The 22,651-nt window shown below is 44.2% G+C and overlaps 1 protein-coding gene across 1 annotated transcript in view; it reads left to right on the forward strand.

Moving 5' to 3' along the window:
• F8 (coagulation factor VIII) overlaps positions 1 to 22,651 on the forward strand; it is a 595,138-nt gene that overhangs the window by 465,950 nt on the left and 106,537 nt on the right. Inside the window, exon 22 of the mRNA XM_063432427.1 lies at positions 17,132 to 17,287. Coding sequence (XP_063288497.1) covers positions 17,132 to 17,287 — 156 coding nt within the window. The remainder of the gene's footprint in view (positions 1 to 17,131; positions 17,288 to 22,651) is intronic.

Genomic DNA, 22,651 nt, shown 5'->3' on the forward strand with positions numbered 1-22,651 from the left:
GGGGTAAATATATCATTCAAACTCCTCTAAAAAGTTGAGATTCATCGGAATTGAGCATATCCCACAGATCCAAAGGAGAGGTGATTGGGATATGAAATTGAGACAACAAGAATCCGACTGGATTTATAGACTTAAGACCCTCTCACCTGCAGGGCTGAACGAGGGTTTTTCATTTGCCGCATTTGTGTGATCACTCTCTATGTTAGATGTGAGACATAGTAAGGAAATCCCTACTAAGTCCGTATATATGGATAGTAGGTTGAACATTTGTATATAGTTACTGTTCATTTAAATGTATACACCACTGATTGTGGTTTTTTTTTTGTTACTTTAGTTACTTGTATCGGTGCTAACCTCCAAACTCTGATGTGAAATATAAAACAGCGTATTGACCAATTAGACAGTTTTTAGTATTAATTTTTCTTTCTACTTTGAAGGTAATAACTGATATGCTGAATTTTTAATAACTTTCAGCTTAATACAGCTGATTTGGAGCCTTCATGGTTCATTGAATAACCGTAGGAGTAATTATAATATTACCTATTATTTGGAAGTTTGGGTAAACTAATGAATCTATGTCTACACTAATAGCAAGATTGATACACAGTAGTACGATTATTTCAACAACAGTGTTTACTTTAGTTAGCAGGTCAACATTTATTAACAAGCTCTCATGGTTCGCGTATTATTTGAGGGGAGATTCCGCTCTATTAATATGTGAACTACATGATTGTTTAAGTTTTGTAATATTCTCTCCCCTTACCTCACTACCATCCTCCGGGGTTTCAGAGGATGATGAGAGGGGGAGTATCATTCTCGACATTTGAAATTTGTAGTGTCCAATCGGGATCATTCTAGTGGGAGGTCTTTAGGTGGTGCAATTTTCGTCACTAGGTGACGTGATCATACCACTCCCACTTCACATGACTAGTCTCCCCATGTGGGCATTGTCCAATTAGCAGATCCTGCTGTCGACAGACGTCGTATCAAATCAGGGTTGGTGCCTTCCGACTAGTGACCAATCAGAAGGCAGTAAATACGGCAGTATAAGCACACGTGGGGCACACACAGCAGACGATAATTTACAAGTTGATTGCTACAATGTGTATATAAGCGGATACAAGGTTATGCCAAAGTTTATTGCTCCTGACGACGGCGTGTTAGAACGCCTACATTTCTTTTCTTTTTCTTTTGCTTTGTTCATTTTGGTAGCACTTATTTAAGTTAATTCGTTTTTAGCTATCTGAACAGGAAGGGAGAGGGTTACAGGTAGGCACTTGTGATTTATCACAGTGCCGAGGTATAAAGGAATAGGACACTTTTATTAGTGGTCTTTGCTTGGGCTTGGGACTTGGGGAGGTTATTCCCTTTTTAGGAGGTATTCATATATATCCCTCAATTAGCCCAGTGACGCATGTCTTTCCTCTACTGACCTGTTTTTTCTATTCTATAGCTTTGATTTAATGTCACCTAGGCTTGCATAGTATTTTTGGAATAGCCTGGGCATTTTTTAGCTGGATAGTAGTCTGGGTCTGGATGTGCTCTGACACATCTTTTCCTTTACCCTGGTCTCCCCATTTTTTCCTGTTTATTTTATACTGTTTTCATCCTTAGGACTATTACAGGTAGGGACTCCTTCCCATTTATTACTCTTCTGTTTAGGACCTCACGGTCTTTTTCTTTTCATATATTGTACACTGTGGGTTATTCCCCATCTAGGAAGAGTAATCTAGGGCTTTTTAAACACTGATCCATGGGCCAAATTAGTGTCTTCATACTTATTTTCATTTTTAGAATGCTACTAGTTTGTGGTTTCTGCAAGTGTGAAAAATGGTCAGGTAAGTTAATATACGGCACATGACAGTTCTGGGTGGTCTGACCGTTCGGTTGTTTGTTCCGTATATGAAGTGTTCAGTATACTGAATAATTCAAGGCAGTACAATTAAAATAAACTGAATTTTTTAACAGGGTGCAATTCATGGAGAAGGCATCCGTCACAGTGCTCCCTCCTTGTGGAACACTCCGGCAGACCCTGTTTGACCTTTTTCAGGTCAACATGGGGGTGTCCGGGGTTAGGTCAGTTAGTGAGCTCCCCGTCAGCATTGCCATTCAGCTTCCCGGGTCGGTAGTGGATGGTGTAATTGTAGCTTTGCAGGGCCAAGCTCCACCGTAGTAATTGGTTATTGTCCCATTCGACCCGGTTAAGCCAGACCAACGGGTTGTGGTCAGTGATCAAGGTGAACTCTTGTCCATATAAATAGGGAGTCAAGGTTTGAATGCCCAAACCAACGCCAAGCATTCTCCACTGCCGCGTAGCTCACCTCCCTAGGTAGCAGTTTTCGGCTGAGATATGCGACAGAGTGCTCTCCTCCATCTTCTCCCACTTGGCTTAAAACTGCCCCCAGTCCGAACATGGAAGCGTCTGTGTGGACAATAAAACGTTTGTTAGGGACTGGGGCAGCCAAGACTGGATCATTCACTAGCACTTGTTTAATGGACTGGAAAGTGACTTCACATGCGGGAGACCACAGGACCTGCCTTGGTAGACTCTTTTTCGTCAGGTCAGTTAGAGGTTTAGAACTGTAGTCTGGTACGAAGTGCCTGTAGTACCCAGCTGTCCCTAAGAAGGCCAAAACCTGGGTCTTGGTGCGGGGTGTGGGCCAGTTAGCGACTGCTTCTATCTTAGCGGGTTCTGGCTGTTGCTTCCCACACCCTACCTGATGTCCCAACTATTGGACCTCTGCCAGTGCCGAGATGGCACTTATCTGGCTTAAGAGTCAGGCCTGCTGCCCAAATGTTGTCTAGGACTACCCCTACACGAACTAAGTGTTCCTCCCAGGACTCACTGTACATCGCAATGTCACCCAGGTACGCACAGGCGAAATCCTGGAAGCCATCAAGGAGCCTATGGGCCCTGTGATAACCCATGTTTAAAAGTACTGTTTCTGCCCCTTGGACTTTTAACTGGAACAGATTTAAACATGTGGCGGCAGCCATCTTAAATTGTCCAGCGGTGTTTTGTTGTAGAGTGTATGGAACTGTTTTGGACATGGGACCATGTGTACGGTGGGGTAAAAATAAGACTTCCAGGAAATTCCTGAACCCCTAAACCGATCTGGGTGATTTTTGGATATGTTGTTCACCCAGATCGGGGCTATCAGGGGATGTGGGATGTGGGGATATGTTGTATTTTAGGGTACTTTTGGGGGTTTGTAAAAATGTATGTTTTTTTCTGTTTAGAGTTAATTGAGTAAGCCCATTTTAATTGAGTAAGCCCAAGTCTTTGTTAATTGTATTACAGGCAGAGGGGAGGTATTGTGTGCTATAAGTGGGAGTGTCAGACATTGTTGTATTGTTCTGATGGTTTGTGTCCTTTGTGTGCCTGTGTTCCATCAGGTCCAGGGGGTGTGCCTCTGGCCTGAGGAATTGCATATAAGCAAACCTGTACCAATAAAGCCTCAGACTTGTTCTACCCTTCATGAAGTCTTGGCTCATGTTTGGGGGATTGGAGAACTACCTACACTCTGGGGATTGCTATAATCACTATACTCCCCAGAGTATAATCACTAGCTCTTGTAAGAGCTGTTCCTGTTCCTGCTCTCTGGACTAAGAGAGGTCTACCTACGGGAAGCTGGATCCTGGTCTTGGGTCCAGAGTGGGTGGAAGACGGCGAGATCCCAACAAAGCTGCAGCGGTTTGTGGGGTCTGCGGTGGTTATGGTGTTTAGTGGAGTGCTTGGAGCAATCGGGAAGCACTAGGATCATCCGTCAACAGAAGGTACCCAGTCGGGGTGCCAGGCGATCCATTACACCTGGGTTTCCCTCCCAAACTCCTCTGAGGTGTCCCAGTCTTACAGGGTCGGGTCTACTGTCATAGTCAGGGGTTCAGCCCTTACCGGAGTCTCCACAACGCTTGTGATTCGGCTTCCAGGTAATGCAAGGTATAAGAAAGGTAGGAGGCCGCGCCCCAAACAATATATGTAGAAATATATACGTACAAAAACTTTCTAAAGTTGTACACACAGTTGACCTCAAAGATAAAATCAAAAAATATAATAGTGCAGTACAGTATATCTGGTGAATAGGTAGTGAAGTAATCGTATGTGGTTATCACTAAATATGTACCGAACTGTTCGCCGGCGAATAGTTCCCGGCGAACATAGCGTGTTCGCGTTCGCCGCCGCGGGCGAACACATGGGCGGTTCGATCCGCCCCCTATTCGTCATCATTGAGCAAACTTTGACCCTGTGCCTCACGGTCAGCAGACACATTCCAGCAAATTAGCAGCAGACCCTCCCTTCCACACCCTCCCACCTCCCTCCCAGCATCCATTTTAGATTGATTCTGAAGCTGCATGCTCAGTGAGAGGAGGGAAAGTGTAGCTGCTGTTCATTAGATAAGGAAATGGATAGCTAGGCTAGGGTATTCAGTGTCCACTACAGTCCTGAAGGACTCATCTGATCGCTGCTGTAAGAACAGCACCCCAAAAAGCCCTTTTTAGGGCTAGAACATCAGTCTGCTTTTTTTTTTTTTTGCTGTGTAATGTAATTGCAGTTGCCTGCCTGCCAGCTTCTGTGTCAGGCTCAGTGGATACTGTGCACATTTGCCCAGTGCCACCACTCATATCTGGTGTCACAATAGCTTAAGCTTGACATTTAAAAATATTTTTTTTTCACTGTAATAGATTGAAGAGCAGTTAGTTGTCTGCCAGCTTCTGTGTCAGGCTCAGTGGATACTGTGCCCATTTGCCCAGTGCCACCACTCATATCTGGTGTCACAATAGCTTAAGCTTGACATTTAAAAACCCAAAAACTTTTTTCACTGTAATAGATTGAAGAGCAGTTAGTTGTCTGCCAGCTTCTGTGTCAGGCTCAGTGGATACTGTGCCCATTTGCCCGGTGCCACCACTCATATCTGGTGTCACAATAGCTTAAGCTTGACATTTAAAAAGAAAAACATTTTTTTCACTGTAATAGATTGAAGAGCATTTAGTTGTCTGCCAGCTTCTGTGTCAGGCTCAGTGGATACTGTGCCCATTTGCCCAGTGCCACCACTCATATCTGGTGTCACAATAGCTTAAGCTTGACATTTTAAAACCTGGTGTCTGGTGTTTCTATAGCGTGCTTTTACAAAGAAAAAAGTTTTTCAGTGTAAGCTAATAGCAGTCAGTGTCCTTAAAGCGTGTGTCAGGCCTTCAGCGTGTGCTCTGCCAACCTCAGCAAGTGTAATTTGCCACTCATATCTGGTGTCTGTATAGCGTGCTTTTATATGAAAAAAAGTTTTTCAGTTTAAGCTAATAGCAGTCAGTGTTCTTAAAGCGGGTGTCAGGGCTTCAGCGTGTGCTCTGCAGACCTCTGCCAGTGTACTTTGCCACTCATATCTGGGGTCACAATAGCGTGCATTTAAAACCCAAAAACTTTTTTCACTGTTATAGATTGAATAGCAGTTAGTTGTCTTCAAGCGGGTGTGTCAGGCCTTCAGTGTGTGCTCTGCAGACCTCTGCCAGTGTACTTTGCCACTCATATCTGGTGTCACAATAGCGTGCATTTAAAACCAAAAAACGTTTTTCACTGTTATAGATTGAATAGCAGTTAGTTGACTCCAAGCGTCTGTGTGTCAGGCCTGCTCATCTGCCCACAGTCAGGTGTCTGTCAAGGACATGTTTGAGCATAAGAAGAATGTCAGAAAGTCACCCCCATGCCCGGTGTCTGACAGCTGGCGTGTCTGTACTATTAGCCCGCCAGCTTTTACCATACAAGCTGGTGGAGTCTGAGGCGTTCAAAAAATTTGTAGCTATTGGGACACCGCAGTGGAAGGTACCCGGACGAAATTTCTTTTCACAAAAGGCAATCCCCAACCTGTACTCGATTGTGTAAAAGGAAGTAATGGCATGTCTGGCACACAGTGTTGGGGCAAGGGTCCATCTGACCACTGATACCTGGTCTGCAAAGCATGGTCAGGGCAGGTATATCACCTACACTGCGCATTGGGTAAACCTGCTGACGGCTGCCAAGCATGGAATGCGTGGCTCTGCAGAGGAGTTGGTGACACCGCCAAGACTTGCAGGCAGGCCTGCTGCCACCTCCTCTACTCCTCCTACTCCATCCCATATGTTCTGGGCAACCTGGAGGGTCAAGGTGGCAATCCTTTCCTTCGTACACCCGGAAGGCCTGAGTATACCCAGTTTCGCTATCACAGAGCTTATACATCTTTACACCATACCTAGAGCGCTTGGAAGGAACATACTGCTTGAATCCCAGCCTTCCCTTATACTTCATCAGGGATTCATCCACACATATATTCCTTATCTAACTACTTAACTATGTACAATGTGGGTGTTTGTTCCGTTATGCCCTGTAGATTGTTTAACCTCAGCTTGGTATACCTCAATGGCTGTTGGCTGTTGTACCATGGTGTTTGGAGTGGTTGTCTCTCTGCGTCAGAGCAGTTAGGTCTTAGGAGTGGTACTATTCATCCTTCGTGTATATATATATATGTGATATGTTATTGTTCTAACACGACCCCCTCCTCCTCCTTCCTCAGATACGCCTCCCATATGTTCCTGGCTTCCACTATGTGGTGTGGGGGGTGTAGCCGCTGGCAGGTTTTTGTTTCATATGCTAGGTTTAGGGAGATCTGTTGGAGAAGGCTAGATCTCTCCGGTGGCTGTTGTTTCCACCCTCTGGCTATTAATAAGTTGGCAGCAATCAAAATATGATATGTTAGGTCGGCATGTGCTTTTGGGAATGGGTCAATCGAGATGAAGAGTAGGGCATTTTCTGGTCTCAGGTTGGTTCTCATGACCAGTGCCCCCTCAACTGCCTTTCAGTATCCTCTGATGGCCGAGCAGGCCCACCAGATGTGGAGAATTGTGCCCTACTCTATTAAACATCTCCAGCAAAGTCTCGAGGTGTTGGGATATATGGTCGCTAGTCTAGTCGGTACCAAGTACCACCTATATTGTATCTTGTGCATTAGCTCTAGGTGGGATGCGCATCTGGATCTACCTTTATGGGCTATGAAGGCTTGGTTCCATTGTTCTTCTGAGAAGACTGTACTCAAATCCTTATGCCATGCCTCTCTGAATTTGTCTAGCTGCCGTGGTGGCTGTTGGGTAGGATTATTTGGAATTGCATACATGAGTGAAAGCGGTTTCTTGGGCATTGTTCTAGATTCGCATGCTTTCTCTATACAACGCGTGAGGGTCGGGGTTGTCAGGATAGTGGAGTTTGTCAGTGCTTCCCTTGGTTGTAGGTAGGAGAATATCGCTCTTTGTGGCAAATCGTAACTCTGTTGCAGGTCGGGGAATTGTCTCAGCTGTCCTTGATTATAGAGGTGTCTAACCAACGTGCATCGTCACTCGGTCCATAGTCGATGGTCAAATGTGGGATTCATCATGTGTATGCAGTATAGTGGTGTGGCCAGCGCCCATTTATATGTATAACCTAATTGTGGTTTAATCGTATCCCAGGTTTTCAGCAGGATTGCGGTAGTGGCCGATGTGTCTGGTAGTTTAGGGTGATGTCTATGTGGGACCCAGAATAAGTACCTAAGGCCCTTGGGGCAAGCCCACGTTGATTCCATGTCCACCCATTGTGGTGTGTTGTGGGCTGTGTGTGCCTGCAGGGCAGTGGTCATCAGCGCTGCCCTATAGTAGGTTCTTACCTCTGGTAGTCCTAGCCCTCCCTGCTCTAGGGGTTTGGTGAGTATGCTAGTGGCTACCCTGATTTTTTTGTGTGACCACACAAAGCTAGTGAGAGTCCTTTGTAGACGTCGCAAGTACGCATTGGGTAATGGGATCTGTAGCGTTCTAGTCAGGTATTGGAATTTTCGGCAGCAGCAGCTTCCCCTTTTTTTTTAAGAATTTGCCAGTAATCTTTTTTTGAAGTTGTTCCCCTCCTCTTGACACGATCAATGACCTGAGAGTCTCCGTAAGCAGGGTTGACCTGTTAGTCCCGTTTTCCATTCAAGTTGTGCATGATGTCCAGGCTAGGTTTCCAGGGACAAATGTTGTAGCCTGTTGAACGAGGTGACCTTGCTCGGGTCCCAGGTGTGCGGTTCCTAAAATCGCTGCCATATACACGTCCACTGATAGGAGACACAACAGGTATTAAACTGATAAGAATAGTACTACTAAGTTAACACACCTTATAATAACGCAGAGAGAGGCAACGCAGAGAGAGGAGTCTGAAGAAGAGGAGTCAGAGGAGGAAGGTGGCTTTGAGGAGGTGGAAGACCAAACACAGCAGGCGTCCCAGTGGGCTTGTTGTCATCTTTCGGGGACCCTTGGTGTTGTATGTAGCTGGGTGGAGGAAGAGACCTTCAATGACATCAGTGAGGACAAGGAACGGGACATGGCTAGCTTGGTATCCAACCTTGTGCAAATGGACTGTTTGCGGTTGTTTGCGGTGCGTTAAACGGGGAGTTTGGTCTGTCACTGTGAAGCGGGCGTAACCCTTACACTACCTGATCGATACAACATCATACAGTAGGTCCCCCCCTCATTATTTTTATGCCCCCCACCCACCACGCAGGGGTGGGGGCCGGGGGGAGGACAGTAGGTCCCTATTCTGCTCTGTGTCAGTGTGTATCAGGGGCTTTGAGGACGGGGAACAGTCTCTATTCTGCTCTGTGTCAGTGTGTATAAGGGGCTTTGAGGACGGGGAACAGTCTCTATTCTGCTCTTTGTCAGTGTGTATCATGGTCTCTGAGGACGGGGAACAGTCTCTATTCTGCTCTGTGTCAGTGTGTATCAGGGGCTTTGAGGACTGGGAACAGTCTCTATTCTGCTCTGTGTCAGTGTGTATCAGGGGCTTTGAGGACAGGTGTCAATCCATATCTGCCAAGTGACCCTATGTAGGGGGAACAGTCTCTATTCTGCTCTTTGTCAGTGTGTATCAGGGGCTTTGAGGACGGGGAACAGTCTCTATTCTGCTCTGTGAATGAGGAAATAGTGCAGCGCACTCAGACTACAAAAATACAAAAAACAAAGAAGGCTACTTAAATGCCTAACTAAGTATAAATATGGGGATTTGGTTCCACCATATGGCCATATGTTGTTAAGCCCACCACTACTTTACAAGTTCAGGTCTCGGGAGTGCCCCCTATCCTTTCTCTGTTTATACTATATTTGGAGTCCAGACCAGATTCCTTAGGGGTTAAGCACCCCGCCCAGGCCCCCCAGCTTCAGAGTCTCCTTTAGAGGTGGCCACAGGTGTGTATATTAAGGAGGAGTTTGTCATTAGTCTAGTCACTTTTATTATTTTTTCCAGTGAACACAGTCATCTGCATTAGTGAGTATACTCATTTTCAGCACTAACACATTAATTATTTAGTTTTAACACTGCTTTTAATTGCTTTCATCACTTTTGTTTGTATACTCACTATGCTCTTACTAGTATTTAACACTATTTTATTTATGACACTATTACTATTTATTTGTCTCCCACATTGTAGTGTAGGACCCACCGATAATGGGGTACTTTGAAAGTAGTGGTGGGCTTAACAACATATGGCCATATGGTGGAACCAAATCCCCATATTTATACTTAGTTAGGCATTTTAGTAGCCTTCTTTGTTTTTTGTATTTTTGTAGTCTGAGTGCGCTGCACTATTTTCTCATTCATGGAATTTTGGTCACAGCGGCAGCACCTTTCATGCAAAATTCAGGTCTCGGGAGTGCCCCCTATCCTTTCTCTGTTTACTCTATTCTGCTCTGTGTCAGTGTGTATCATGGGCTTTGAGGACCGGTGTCAATCCATACCTGCCAAGTGACCCTATGTAGGGGGAACAGTCTCTATTCCGCTCTATGTCAGTGTGTATCAGGGGCTTTGAGGACGGGGAACAGTCTCTATTCTGCTCTGTGTCAGTGTGTATCATGGTCTCTGAGGACGGGGAACAGTCTCTATTCTGCTCTGTGTCAGTGTGTATCAGGGGCTTTGAGGACCAGTGTCAATCCATACCTGCCAAGTGACCCTATGTAGGGGGAACAGTCTCTATTCCGCTCTTTGTCAGTGTGTATCAGGGGCTTTGAGGACGGGGAACAGTCTCTATTCTGCTCTGTGTCAGTGTGTATCATGATCTCTGAGGACGGGGAACAGTCTCTATTCTGCTCTGTGTCAGTGTGTATCAGGGGCTTTGAGGACCGGTGTCAATCCATACCTGCCAAGTGACCCTATGTAGGGGGAACAGTCTCTATTCCGCTTTTTGTCAGTGTGTATCAGGGGCTTTGAGGACGGAGGACAGTCTCTGTTCTGCTCTTTGTCAGTGTATATCATGGTCTCTGAGGACGGGGAACAGTCTCTATTCTACTTTGTGTGAGGAGGAGGAACGGGAAATGAGTAGCTCGGCATCCAACCTTGTGCAAATGTGGTCTTTCATGCTGTTGTGCCTGTTGAGGGACCCTCGTATAAAAAGGCTGAAGGAGAACGACCTGTGCTGGGTGTCCACACTACTAGACCCCCGGTCTCTATTCTGCTCTTTGTCAGTGTGTATCATGGGCTTTGAGGACCGGTGTCAATCCATACCTGCCAAGTGACCCTATGTAGGGGGAACAGTCCCTATTCTGCTCTGTGTCCGTGTGCATCAAGGGCTCTGAGGACAGGTGTCAATCCATATGTCAAGGTGTCAATATGTCATATGTCAGGTGTCAATCCATATTCATTGCGATTTAGGAAAGATTCATTGTGATTTCTGCCCTTTATGGATTAAAACCAGACTCTGCATCAACTGTGTAATTTTCCATGGGAGTTTTGCCATGTATCCCCCTCCGGCATGCCACAGGTAAGGTGTTAGTCCCCTTGAAACAACGTTTCCATCACTTTTTTGGCCAGAAAGAGTCCCTGTGGGTTTTAAAATTTGCCTGCACATTGAAGTCAATGGCGGTTCGTCCGGTTCGCCGGTTTGCGAACGTTTGCGGAAGTTCCCGTTCGCCGTTCGCGGACCGAAAATTTCGGGTTCGGGACATCAATACTTGCTATGCAAGAACACCGAATAAAAAAAAAAAAGACTAAAGATGAGAAAAATTAATATTAGTTCATCCTTGCAGTGGGGATTTCATTATTAAAGATAGTTGTGTTTCATATTTTCCTTCAACACATTACAATGATATGTCAGTGAAATGTATTAAAATTTATTAAATTTAGATGTATTTTGTAAAAAATTTAAATGATGCTACAATTAGCTGTTTGATTATATAACATACTCTGAATGTATTTAAGATACAATCTGCCACTAACGGAATCTGCCAGTATCCCTTACATAAATCTATAGTAGTAAGGTACTGACCGCGAGCCATCCTATCCAAGAGCTCGTCTATACAAGTCATGGGGTAGGCATCTGAGACTGTCTTGTCATTGAGACGCCTGTAGTCCATGCAAAACCCCGTCATATTTTGGAACTAGAACTACTGGTGAAGCCCAAGGATTCTTAGATGGCTCGATTACCCCCAGTTGGAGCATCTCTTGCCTCATATTCTCCTGAACCACCTCTGGTATTCTATAAGAAGTTTGTCGCAGAGTTTGTTTGTCATATCCTCATGGGGGTTCAGGTGAATGATGATATCTCTGCGGACCTGTGTCTGGTGTCTTACACTTTATTCAATGCTGCTTTTTGCATGGTCAGGGCGGCGGCCCTGGGGCCTTGCGGCAAAGGCGGACGTTAAATCGGCGTTTCGCTTATTGCCTGTGCATCCAGACTGCCATCCCCAAACTCATGACAAGATGGTGGGGCCAATGATGCCAGCTGTAGTCTCTTTTGGGGAAATTTAATTTCGCCTGTTGTATCATGCCCACGGGGCGGATGTTCAGAAGGCGCCTGGCAGCAGCGACCACTTGGATGGCAAGGCCTCTGTATTTTATTCGGCTCACGCAGCAGTTGTGGGATGACCTGGCAGTCTGGTATTCCTTCCTGGCTGCGTATCACGGGAGGTCCTATTGGCAAGCGCACAAGGTGTCTAGTTTGGATCTTCAACTCTATACGGATGTGGCGGGTTCCATCGGCTTTGGGGTAATCTTGGGGTCACATTGGTGCACTGATACTTGGCCGGAGGCATGGTGCGCCTCAGGCCTGACTAGAAATACTGCCTTCCTTGAGCTTTTCCCCATTGTGGTGGCATTGGAAATGTGGGGTTTTGAATTGTGGGACTGGTGGGTCGTTTTTCATTGCGACAAGCGATTAATCAGCTTTCTGCCTCTTCTCCACCGGTGGTCCATTTGCTTCAGCGCTTAGTGCTATGGTGCTTGTGCCTAAATGTGACGTGTAGGGCGCTGCATGTTCCGGGGGTTCATAATGTGATTGCGGATGCTCTCTCTCGTTCACAGTGGGCAGAGTTCCGGGCGGCTTTGCCTCACACAGACGAGGAGGGTTGCCCGTGTCCGGTGGAGCTGTGGTCCCTGGGTACAGCAGGCTGATGGAACTGGTTTGTGGATTCGTGTCTAGTTCCACGTGGGCCAGGTATTCAAATGTATGGGCGGAATAGCATAAGCTTAAATCGGAAGTAGGGGTCTTTCAGGATTCGCCTGCTCGATTGCAGGGTCTGTTGCAGCTCTTGGAGTTAGGTTACTGCGGTGTCCACAGTCTTGTCTGGGATGAGATTTCTGTTTAAATTTCATGGCTGGAGGGATGAGACTGCGCAGGGGTCGGGATCCTCTGGATTCTAGGAGGCTGGTATCGGGTGCCCTCCTGGCACAGTTGTGCCAGGTACTCCTGCAGGTGTGTTTCTCGGACTCTGAGGTGCAGCTGTTTAACCTCGCCTTTTTGAATTCTTTGGGGCCATGAGTGGGGAGTTGGTTTGTCAGCTGGTGGGAGGATCCTTTTCTCTGATGTTCAGGATAAGCAGGACTGGGTTTCCTTTAAGATTCGCCGCTCCAAGACTGACGTGTTGGGGAAGGGTAAGTGGGTTCAGCTGGCAGCGGTTCTTGTGTTGGCCACTTCCCGATCTTGTCCTTTTGGAATTTTTGCAGGATTCACACTGCACTGTCTGTCTCTCTACTGGTGCACGAGGATGGGAGCTTCGTCTTCCATTTTCAATTCGTCCATGTGTTTCGTTAAGGGTTGGCTGCGTTGGGCCTACGAAAGTTGAGTTTGGTGGCACTCTTTCCGAATTGGCACCGCAACGGAGGTTTCTTGGCTGGGTATGCCAGATCAGGAGGTGCAGAGGATAGCGAGGTGGGGATCTAGGAGGTTTGTTTCCTATGTGCGTCCTGTCGCTCTGCTGAGCTAAATGTTTTTAGGCTTAAAACAGCAGGGTGTGTGGCGGGTGGCATGTCCTTGCCAAAAAGTGTGGGAAAAGGTTTGCAGGTAGATGAGTAAGAGGATAATGGCCAGGTCTCATCCTCCTCTGTCTCTAATGGTGAACCGTAAGGGTTACCAGGTTGGACGTGTCCCCACTCAGCTAAAAGCCGGCTGGTGGTGAGCCCAAAAGGGAAGAGGAATTTATTATGCCGAGGGGGGAGGTGAGAGCCTTTGGAAAGGGGTGAGTTAGATTGGCAAGGACGTTCTGATTACATTAAGGGCATACTGTATGACGTTGTACAACTTCATGTATATGTTAAGTTATGGTCTTTTTATTATGTACAATTCTATACGTTTGGATGTGTTACACAGTATTTGGATGTTTTTAATAAATGCTGTGGCCTGTTGTATCCAAAGTTTTAGTGTCTGTCGTTATTTGGGGAATTCATGGTTGGTTAAGGGGAAGATCTCATCCAGTACCCACTATGTACATACAAGGCCCAAGGAAGAGTGCGCAACTTAGCGGACAAGGGCACATGTATGAGTGTGGGAATGGATGAAACATGATTGGCTTTTAGTTATGTGTGGGAGTGTTGTATGTGAGTAAGTGCGTGGTGACAAATTAAGCTGTGCCACTTATGAGCACAGCCAGCAACAGTTTCCTGCCCACCCTCCCTTTGTGATTTAGGCATGGGGTGATGTCACAGTGAGGCGGGGGGCATGTCCTTGCCAAATAGGGTGGGAGATGGTTTGTAGGTAGATGAGTAAGGGGATAATGGCCGGGTATCAGTATTTGGATGTTTTTAATAAATGCTGTGGCCTGTTATATCCACAGTTTTAGTTTCTGTCGTTATTTGGAGAATTCATGGTTGGTTTATGGGGAAGATCAAATCCAATGCTCACTATGTACATACATGCAACTCATTGTAATTTGGGGCAATCAGTGATTCATATGAAATCCCAAACTCCAAAGCGTCATATTGACATATCACAAAGCAAACAAAATAACCAATGGACAAACCATTTCATTTGTTTTGTTATATGTCCATCTCAAAGTGGTCTTGGTACTGTGGTCCTATAGTTTTAAACCCTTAATATAAAAATGGCAATGGATACATTGAGTAGTTAAGAATGCCTCTAGTGGGGGGGCGGCGCTTGACTACTGAAGCGAATGGTCGCATGGGTGCAGAGCTCCGGGTCACTACCACCAAAAAAAAAACTTTTGTGACCCCTACCAACGGGTTAATCCATCCCTGTGGGGACCCCAAAGCATACCGGCACCAAAATGGGGCGAAAAACTAAAAAACTCAAACCTGACAAACCCAGACTGGACTTGCACATCGACGAACTCTGGCGGCAGGCCCAGGGCGCAACTAGCTCCAAAATGGCGTCCATACATGGAGGATGCTCAGATTTTTATGAGGAAACATCCGATGAAGCGGAGGAGATGACCCCTCCGGCCCAGCCACAGCAGCCACCGAATCGGAGACAGCCCCAGCCAGCCGCGGTAAAACCCACGCCGGTAAGCATGGAGGCAATAAGGGAACTGATGGCGGAACACCACCAAAAAATCTCGGCCGATGTGGCTTCAATCCGGGAGGCCTTGCAAGGCCTAGACGGCAGGCTCAGGGTAGTGGACACCACCATAGAAACCCACGGCGGCCAAATAAAGGAGCTGCAGCATGCTATTAAAGAGCTTAAACTACAAAACGAAATGACAGAGCTGAAGCTCGCCACGATGGAAAACAACCGCTGCCTGAAACACTTAAAGATCAGGGGCGTTAACGACGACATACCTGATGCTGAACTGCCTCACTTTGCATGCAGGCTCCTCACAGCACTGTTGACCCCGAAGTCTTCCAAGGCAGTGACGCTGGAAGGCTTATTCCGCATCCCAAAGCCTGCAACAGCCCCAGCCACGGCTACAAAAGACGTGATCCTTCAATTCCAAACCCAGAGGGACAGGACCGCAGTCCAGACAGCTGCCAGAGAACACCCAACCTACATTTTCGAAGACATGAACCTTGAGTTCTATGCGGATGTCTCTGGGGCCACCCTGGCGTGGAGGAGAGCTCTGCGGCCATTTACTGCCCACCTGCGAACACACCGCTTGAAGTACCGCTGGGGCCCTGCGCACACCCTGCAGGTTACCAAAGGCGAAACCACGCACACCATTCGGTTCCCGCAGGAAGCAACGATGGCCCTGAGGCACCTAGACCTACCCCTAACTTGTCTAAGCCTCCAACGAGTCCCACACACCCTCCACGCTGGACAACTGCCACCGCTCCGGAATTTATCCCCAGGCGGCCAGCCGACTTACCGGCAGCTGCGGCCACAACCTGAAATTCAACTAAGACTGAAGGCCCCATAGCCCAGGGTTCTTGCCCATATCCACAGGTACTTTTGCCTGAACCACTACCTGCATTTCTGATGTTCTGGTGTTCCCGATCCCAAATGTTTATGTGACTCTCTGTGGACGGCTACTACCAGGGACGGCTACTACCAGGGCAATATGACAGCTGGCTGACAGCACCATGCGCTCCCAAGCATGACCTCCACCACGCTGAGCCACGGACTGAACTACCTACACAAGCAAGTAAATGGTGTCGGGGGACGGCTTGCAGACACTTTTATTATTATACCATCCGGGTGAGAGCGGGTCTTATTAAGTGGCTATACAGTTTTTATATGCTGCATACCTGGCGGCGGTTATGTTTCCTTATGTTTCCTTCTTTTTGTTCTAGCAGTAAAACAGCCTGCCACCACACATCTCACAGTGCCCCCTTGCTTGGGAGGCCTGACGTACCTCGCGCACTTAACACTGCAAGCCCAATCCTTACAAAATATAATCCTGTTTTTACTTATCCCGTCTTACCTAACACATCTCGCTAGCATACTGTAAATATGTCTCACTAACCTTAATAGCCTAGCCGTCCGAACCCCGGACAGCATAACCCAGTTAAACGACAGCCTGCTACTAACATAAAATCGCACAAAGTTTTTCATGCCACTGCTTCACTAACATAGACCACTCGGCTCCATTTAAGCCTGTTTCTCTAACATACATGACATGCCATCTACCCTCTTCCTCACTCTCCCAGACAAGGCACAGCAACACTAGCATTGATAGCGCGACGGTCTGCCCGAGTCTAGAGTTTACACAGGGCATAACCCTTCTCATACACCTACACTATACCTGTGTATTATGATCGTTGACCCTGCTATTATTTTACCTATTTTATTATCCAGCACGTCTTGTATATATGCTTTTCTTTAACTTCTGTGTACAAACATTCAACGTTTATGCATTGCCTGTTTACCTCTCAACCTAAAAAAGTGCTAATATTTAAACACCATACCTGTGAAATGCTGTGATACTTTCCAATTTGCAAATGCTACTATGGCATTGTGAGTTGCTATGTTTACGTTAGCACACAAAAATAAAGAATTACAAAAAAAAAAAGAATGCCTCTAGTGCTGTCTTCCTGGCAACCACTACAGGCACTTCCACTTCCATAACTAAGTAAAATGTGGTTCTTCAATGAAATGCTGCCAATACAAGCATTTGATTAAAGGAGCATGGCATTTTGCTGCACATGTGCTCTCCAAACTAGGGCTCTCTGTGAGAAGTATTGGATTGGACGAAATTATGGGAGGCATCAGCTTGGAAGCTGACATCAACAGGGTAGTAGCTGAAAGCTGTAGAGGAGTCTCGGGCACAGGGAATAAGGTGAGTTAAAAAGATTAAGTTCAATTTTCTGTGGAAAATTAATTTTCCCCAACCCCAATTTCCCCCCCCCCCCCACCACCCCCAAACTAATTAATTCATACGAACTGAATTATTTTACTATGCAGAAATGTATTGATTAATATTAATATATATGTTTGTTGCCTGACAGGTTGACCTCCTTACCCCTACTTTGCTTCATGAAATTCACACACAAGGAGCACGACAGCACCTACTCTCTCTCTATATCTCCCAGTTTGTAGTGATCTACAGTTTAGATGGAAAATTATGGATAAAATACCAAGGAAATGCTAGAGGAAGCCAAATGGTGAGTAAATAATTTTTTCAATGTTCAATGTGTAATTGCACTTTTAGCAAAACACCATATAATAGCAGCTATATAAACAAAAAAAAAAGAATATATTGTTTTAAAAAGTGTCAGGCTATAAAGATTAATATTGTCTGGAAATATCCAGGAACAGATATGTGTTTATAGATCAATCACATTTCATGAAGCAATGCACTGATTAGATTGCATGTCATTAGTGAGAGAATTTCTACTGAGATATATCCCATCACATAATTATTCAAAAAATTTATGTGTCCCCAGACTTTATTTGAAAAAAATAATTTGGACTCATCTGGGGACATTCAGAGTGCAATATCTGTATATTGTTCACACTATTTATGTCAGGTTTTCGGCTTGTCCAGATGTGACCAACTGGCTGAATTCTGTGTCTGAACACTGAAAATACAGGCCCAGATTGTTAAAATACAGAAAAATATTTTCAGCACTGTAATTAGGCAAATTGTTTAAAAATACAAAAAACAAACTTCTTTATTATGGTGATTAAATAATGTAGTAATGCAGTGGCTGGCCAGCTGTTTTTAGCTAGCCACCACAAAAAAAGTTTATAAATAAAAAAGGCTGTTATCAAATATCAGGTTTATATAAATATCAGGATTTTATGCTCCTTTAACCCCCTATACGACATGTTGCAGAACCCATTAACCTATTGCTATTGAGCACAACCTGATTCACGTGGGTTGGGAACCAAATTTTGCTTGCTGATGGTTTGATTCGGTTCTTGTGAATTCTGTTTGCATAATTTCGATTAAAATGGAATTTGGACTAACAATTCCCTTTTTAGCCACCTAAGTAACACAGTGAAAGGTCTTTAACGCAGCCATTATATATGTTATCATTTGTATAGCACCAACACATTCTGCAGCACTTATTAATATATTTATTATCAAGGCGGAAATTTAAAAATAGATGAGATCAGTGCAATCTTAACAGCATTATGGGCCCCTGGGCAGAGCAGTGCACTTGGCTCCTTCCTACACAACAACTCACAGGAAAAAAAATGCAAATTATGGATAAAATTAAGCTTATATTTATTGGTACCTCCAACAAATGCAATACATACAGACTGCTGAATACATGCACACAGACTGCTGAGTACACACACAGACCGCTGAGTACACAGACTGCCAAATTCATACACAATCCGCTGAATACACATACACACAAACACACACTGACTGCTGAATATACACAGACTATTGAATACACATGGACTGCTGAATACACACAGACTGCTAAATACACACACACAGACTGCTGAATACATACAGACTGCAGTGAGGGGTGCAGTGTATGGGTTTGTGTGTAGGGGTACTGTGTGTGTGGGGGGTGCAGTGTGTGTGTGGTGTAGTGTGTAACCTCACTTTTGGATTTTTCCGCCTAGAGCGGTCTTCCAAATTGCTCACTTTAAGTTCGAGGTCTGAAATATTGCAGAGTGCCTTTTGATAATCGTCATTCAGGTGATTAACTTGACAGTCCATATCTTTTAATTTAACCTCAAAACCATCCATTTTCGCTGCAAGCATATTTATTTCAGATTTTATATCAGATTTTATTTCTATAGCCATTGCAGCCAATTCAGATTTTATCTCGTCTAGATTAGCCTTTAAACTAGTACTTAGCAAAGAGATCGTAATCAATTCCTTATCTGGATTTTTTATGCCTTCTGACTCCGTACTCTCTGAGCTAAGATCCATATCAGTCGTCCTCTGCTTAATTGTCCTATGCTGCTGAGGAGAAGAATAAGTGGTTAGAGACTTACCGTATCCTGTAGCTTTTCTTGTGTTTTATCCTGTGCCAAGTCTTTTTTTATCCTTCCTCGTGGTAGGTTTTGTTTCGTGTGGCTTTTTCATGGCCATATTTTTAGTGCCAACGTAATTAAGATGCTTTAGAGTGCCACTAATTAGCCACAAATGTCCAGCAAGTGTATGAATTTAGCAATTGCCACACAGAAGAAAAAAATAAAAAAATAGAGCTGCTCAGTTAGTTAGTTAAATAGTGACGCTTATCTCTTATGGCCTCGGCCGATGTATAGTTACTAAGTTACCAAGACATGTCAATTTGCAGCTTTTTTCCAGCCATTCTCTTCAACGGAGGCCACGGCACCGGAGAGCCACCTGAGAGCCCATGCAGAGACACCAACCCAGCCAGCTAGAGCGACACTAGCAGCACAAACCGCTGACCATACCCAGCAACCAACAGCCGGACCGCACAGCAGAACAGTCACTATCCAGCGACTGGATATAGGGAAAAAAGAGCTTGAGCCCTACAGTCCACAGATCCTCAAAAGGCAGCACAGGAGGCAAAAAACGACTGTTCATGAAAAGATACTGATCAGCTTCGAGCAACACCAAACGTGGGTCTTATTTAGACGAGAGAGCTCTCAGACCAGGCTCCGTTCACGCCGGGTCATGGCGGGTCGCCCCTCCTCTTCCGTCATCACGGCGCACGTGCGCAAGCGTCATCACGTGCGCATGTCATAACGCTCCCCCCCAAAGTTAGTAGAGTTTTAGTTCTCCACCTTTTAGCTATGGAAATATTTGCTGCTATTAATGCGTGGTTAAAAAAGTGTTGCAAATCTACATTATACTGATAAATATTTAAATGTAATATAAGCATTTCCGTGGCAAGAGGAAAGTTAAATCCAGTTACCATTTCAATTTTAGAAAATAACACTTTCCAAAATTCCTTAAGTGGGGGGCAGCTCCACCAAATATGTACACAATCTCCCACTCCTCCTTCACATCTCCAGCCTATATCTGTTTTACTCTGGTCTATATTGTTTAGACGGCTAGGAACCAAATAGAGTCTGTTAATGATCTTAAAATGTAGCGCCACTAAATTTAGGCATTTAATGCACCTAGCCAATGTCAGCCATGCTCTATTCCAGTCCTGACCATCAATTTTTTGTATTTTTAGATCTTTCTCCCATTTTTTTATCGCTGGAAACGTCAAGTCACCCTCTAGTTGTCTCAATACCGAGTTACATTTGTTTAATACGTTTTTCATGTCCTTTCCTTTCAATAAGTTTCCTAATTTATTATTAAATTCCCATTTCTCTTTAATTAGAGTTTTATTCAGATAGCTTTTAATCCTCATATAGTTACATTTCTCAGTTTCCGGGAGACTGAAATTAATACATATTTGTTCAAACAAATAAACCCTGGGTCCTTATAGCATTACGGACTATTATTCCGACGAATTTGGCCGGAGACAAGTGCATACTACCGTTTTCACTTCTGTCTATACCCCCAGTTTACTATCGATCTCGATAGCTATTTACTTACTTAGTTATTGACTCTAATGGGTGATATCTATTTATATTCACCATTAACCTTTGAGGTGACTTTAGTACAGCTACTTTGGTTACTGAGACATTGTTACAAATTATATGACTACATTTTATATTGTCTATCTCAGAAACCAATTTAGTAGCATATTGAAAGGGTGTACTGAACATATAGCACACAACAGATGATTCCTATATATATATGTTTTATTCTTTCACTGTTTATACACATTTTCACAGTTTTTTCATTTATTATTTTTTTTTTCTCCCTAAGAAGGATTAATAAAAATTTATTATTTTTCTTATATTTCATTTAAGTTCTATACTGGCAATTTGCTGCCATAAAATAATGAACAAGTTTTCCTTTGGGGTATAGGGACTGAGAATTGGGAGGATTTCATTATAATCCCTGTTCAGTCTCTTTCTCTTTTCATATTATATCCTTAGGGTTATGCCCTTATACCCTGCAACCCAACCAACTCTAGTGTAGGACCTTTCTGTCTTTCACTGGGTGTTGTGTCATTTTTCTAACCCTGGGTCCTGTTGTTATATCTTCTATAGTTTGTATGCCTGCTCTTCTCCAATTATTGCATATTATTTTCCAATATTGATATTGGCAGGGTATTAATAATGTGATTTTTAAATCCTGCACTTTTATTTTATCTTACTCCACATTCCTCTAATGGACTCAATTACCACACTATCAGAGCTTGGTTGGCTCTTATTTGTTTCTCTTTCTCGAGTACACCAGAAATCTGTTACTAGATCCCTACCATCTGCAAGTTCCTTTTCCACAGCATACCACCTTTCTAGTTTAGCCCCAGCCTATTGTGAGATGATACTATGGTATTGTTGTATGAGTGGGAATCCTACCCCTCCCTTAGATTGATTGATCGAGAGGAGTTTTGCCATATGAACTTAGACCAGACCTGTTGTATTAGTAGCAGCCAACTATCAGGGACACTCAGGGGGATCATTCTAAACAAATACAGCCATTTTGGTAAGATTTATATCTTACCAAAATGGCTGTATTTGTTTAGAATGATCATATTAATACGGCCCCACCACAAGAATTCTAGAATCTTCCAACCCTTTAGGAGTTTATTCATTTTAATAAGCAATGGGAGAAAATTGATCTCTACTATTTTCAGTGTGTCAGCACAGATATTAATTCCTAAATAATTAAATGATTTTTCGACCCATGCAAAGTCAAATTTCTTCATAATCTCATTTTGTTTTCTTTATTTACATTTACAGCTAAGATAGTTGATTTTTCTATATTTATTTTATATCCAGAATCCTGGGAAAATCTCCCAATGGTTTCCATGAGTTGTATTATAGATTGTAGGGGTTTTTGAATTGTTAAGATGACGTCATCAGCGTATACATTTATTTAACCTGCTATCCTCTGCTCTTGTCTTATGGTTCTAATGCCATGATATAAAGTAACGGAGACAAGAGACACCCTTGTCTTGTTCCGTTTAGCAATGAGAACCATTCAGATCCGAAGCCATTTCCTACAACTCTAGCCATAGGTACTGTATAAAGAGCCGAGATAAGTCTTCCCTCTATGCCTGAAGGGTTTGCCTCATGAACTCCCAGTTGACCCTTTCAAATGTTTTTTCAGCATCTAAAGACAGGGCCAACATGGGAGCCCCCGTTCTTGTCACATGGTTCAAAACATCAATCAGTCTTCTTATATTATGAGTAGATGATCTACCCGGGACAAACCCCACCTGGTCCCTATCTATCACGTCTGGTATAATCCTTTTCAAACGTTCTGCTATCATAGCCGAATAGTTCTTTATATCGGTATTTAGAAGGGAAATTGGGCGGTAGTTCTTAATTTTTTTCTATGTCTTTTTCTTGCTTAGGAATTGGGACTATATTTGCTTGCAGTAATTCTGCTGGGATCTTTTCGGTTGTTCCAAATTACCTCTTTTAATGCCATTGAAGTGTTCTAAAAACCTAATATGTACTTTCCTAATAGTGCGGCCAACGTACTATATTCCACATTTGCACTCTAATAAATAAAT

This window comes from Pelobates fuscus, chromosome 9 (assembly GCF_036172605.1).
Source record: "Pelobates fuscus isolate aPelFus1 chromosome 9, aPelFus1.pri, whole genome shotgun sequence".
Classification (NCBI taxonomy): Eukaryota; Metazoa; Chordata; class Amphibia; order Anura; family Pelobatidae; genus Pelobates; species Pelobates fuscus.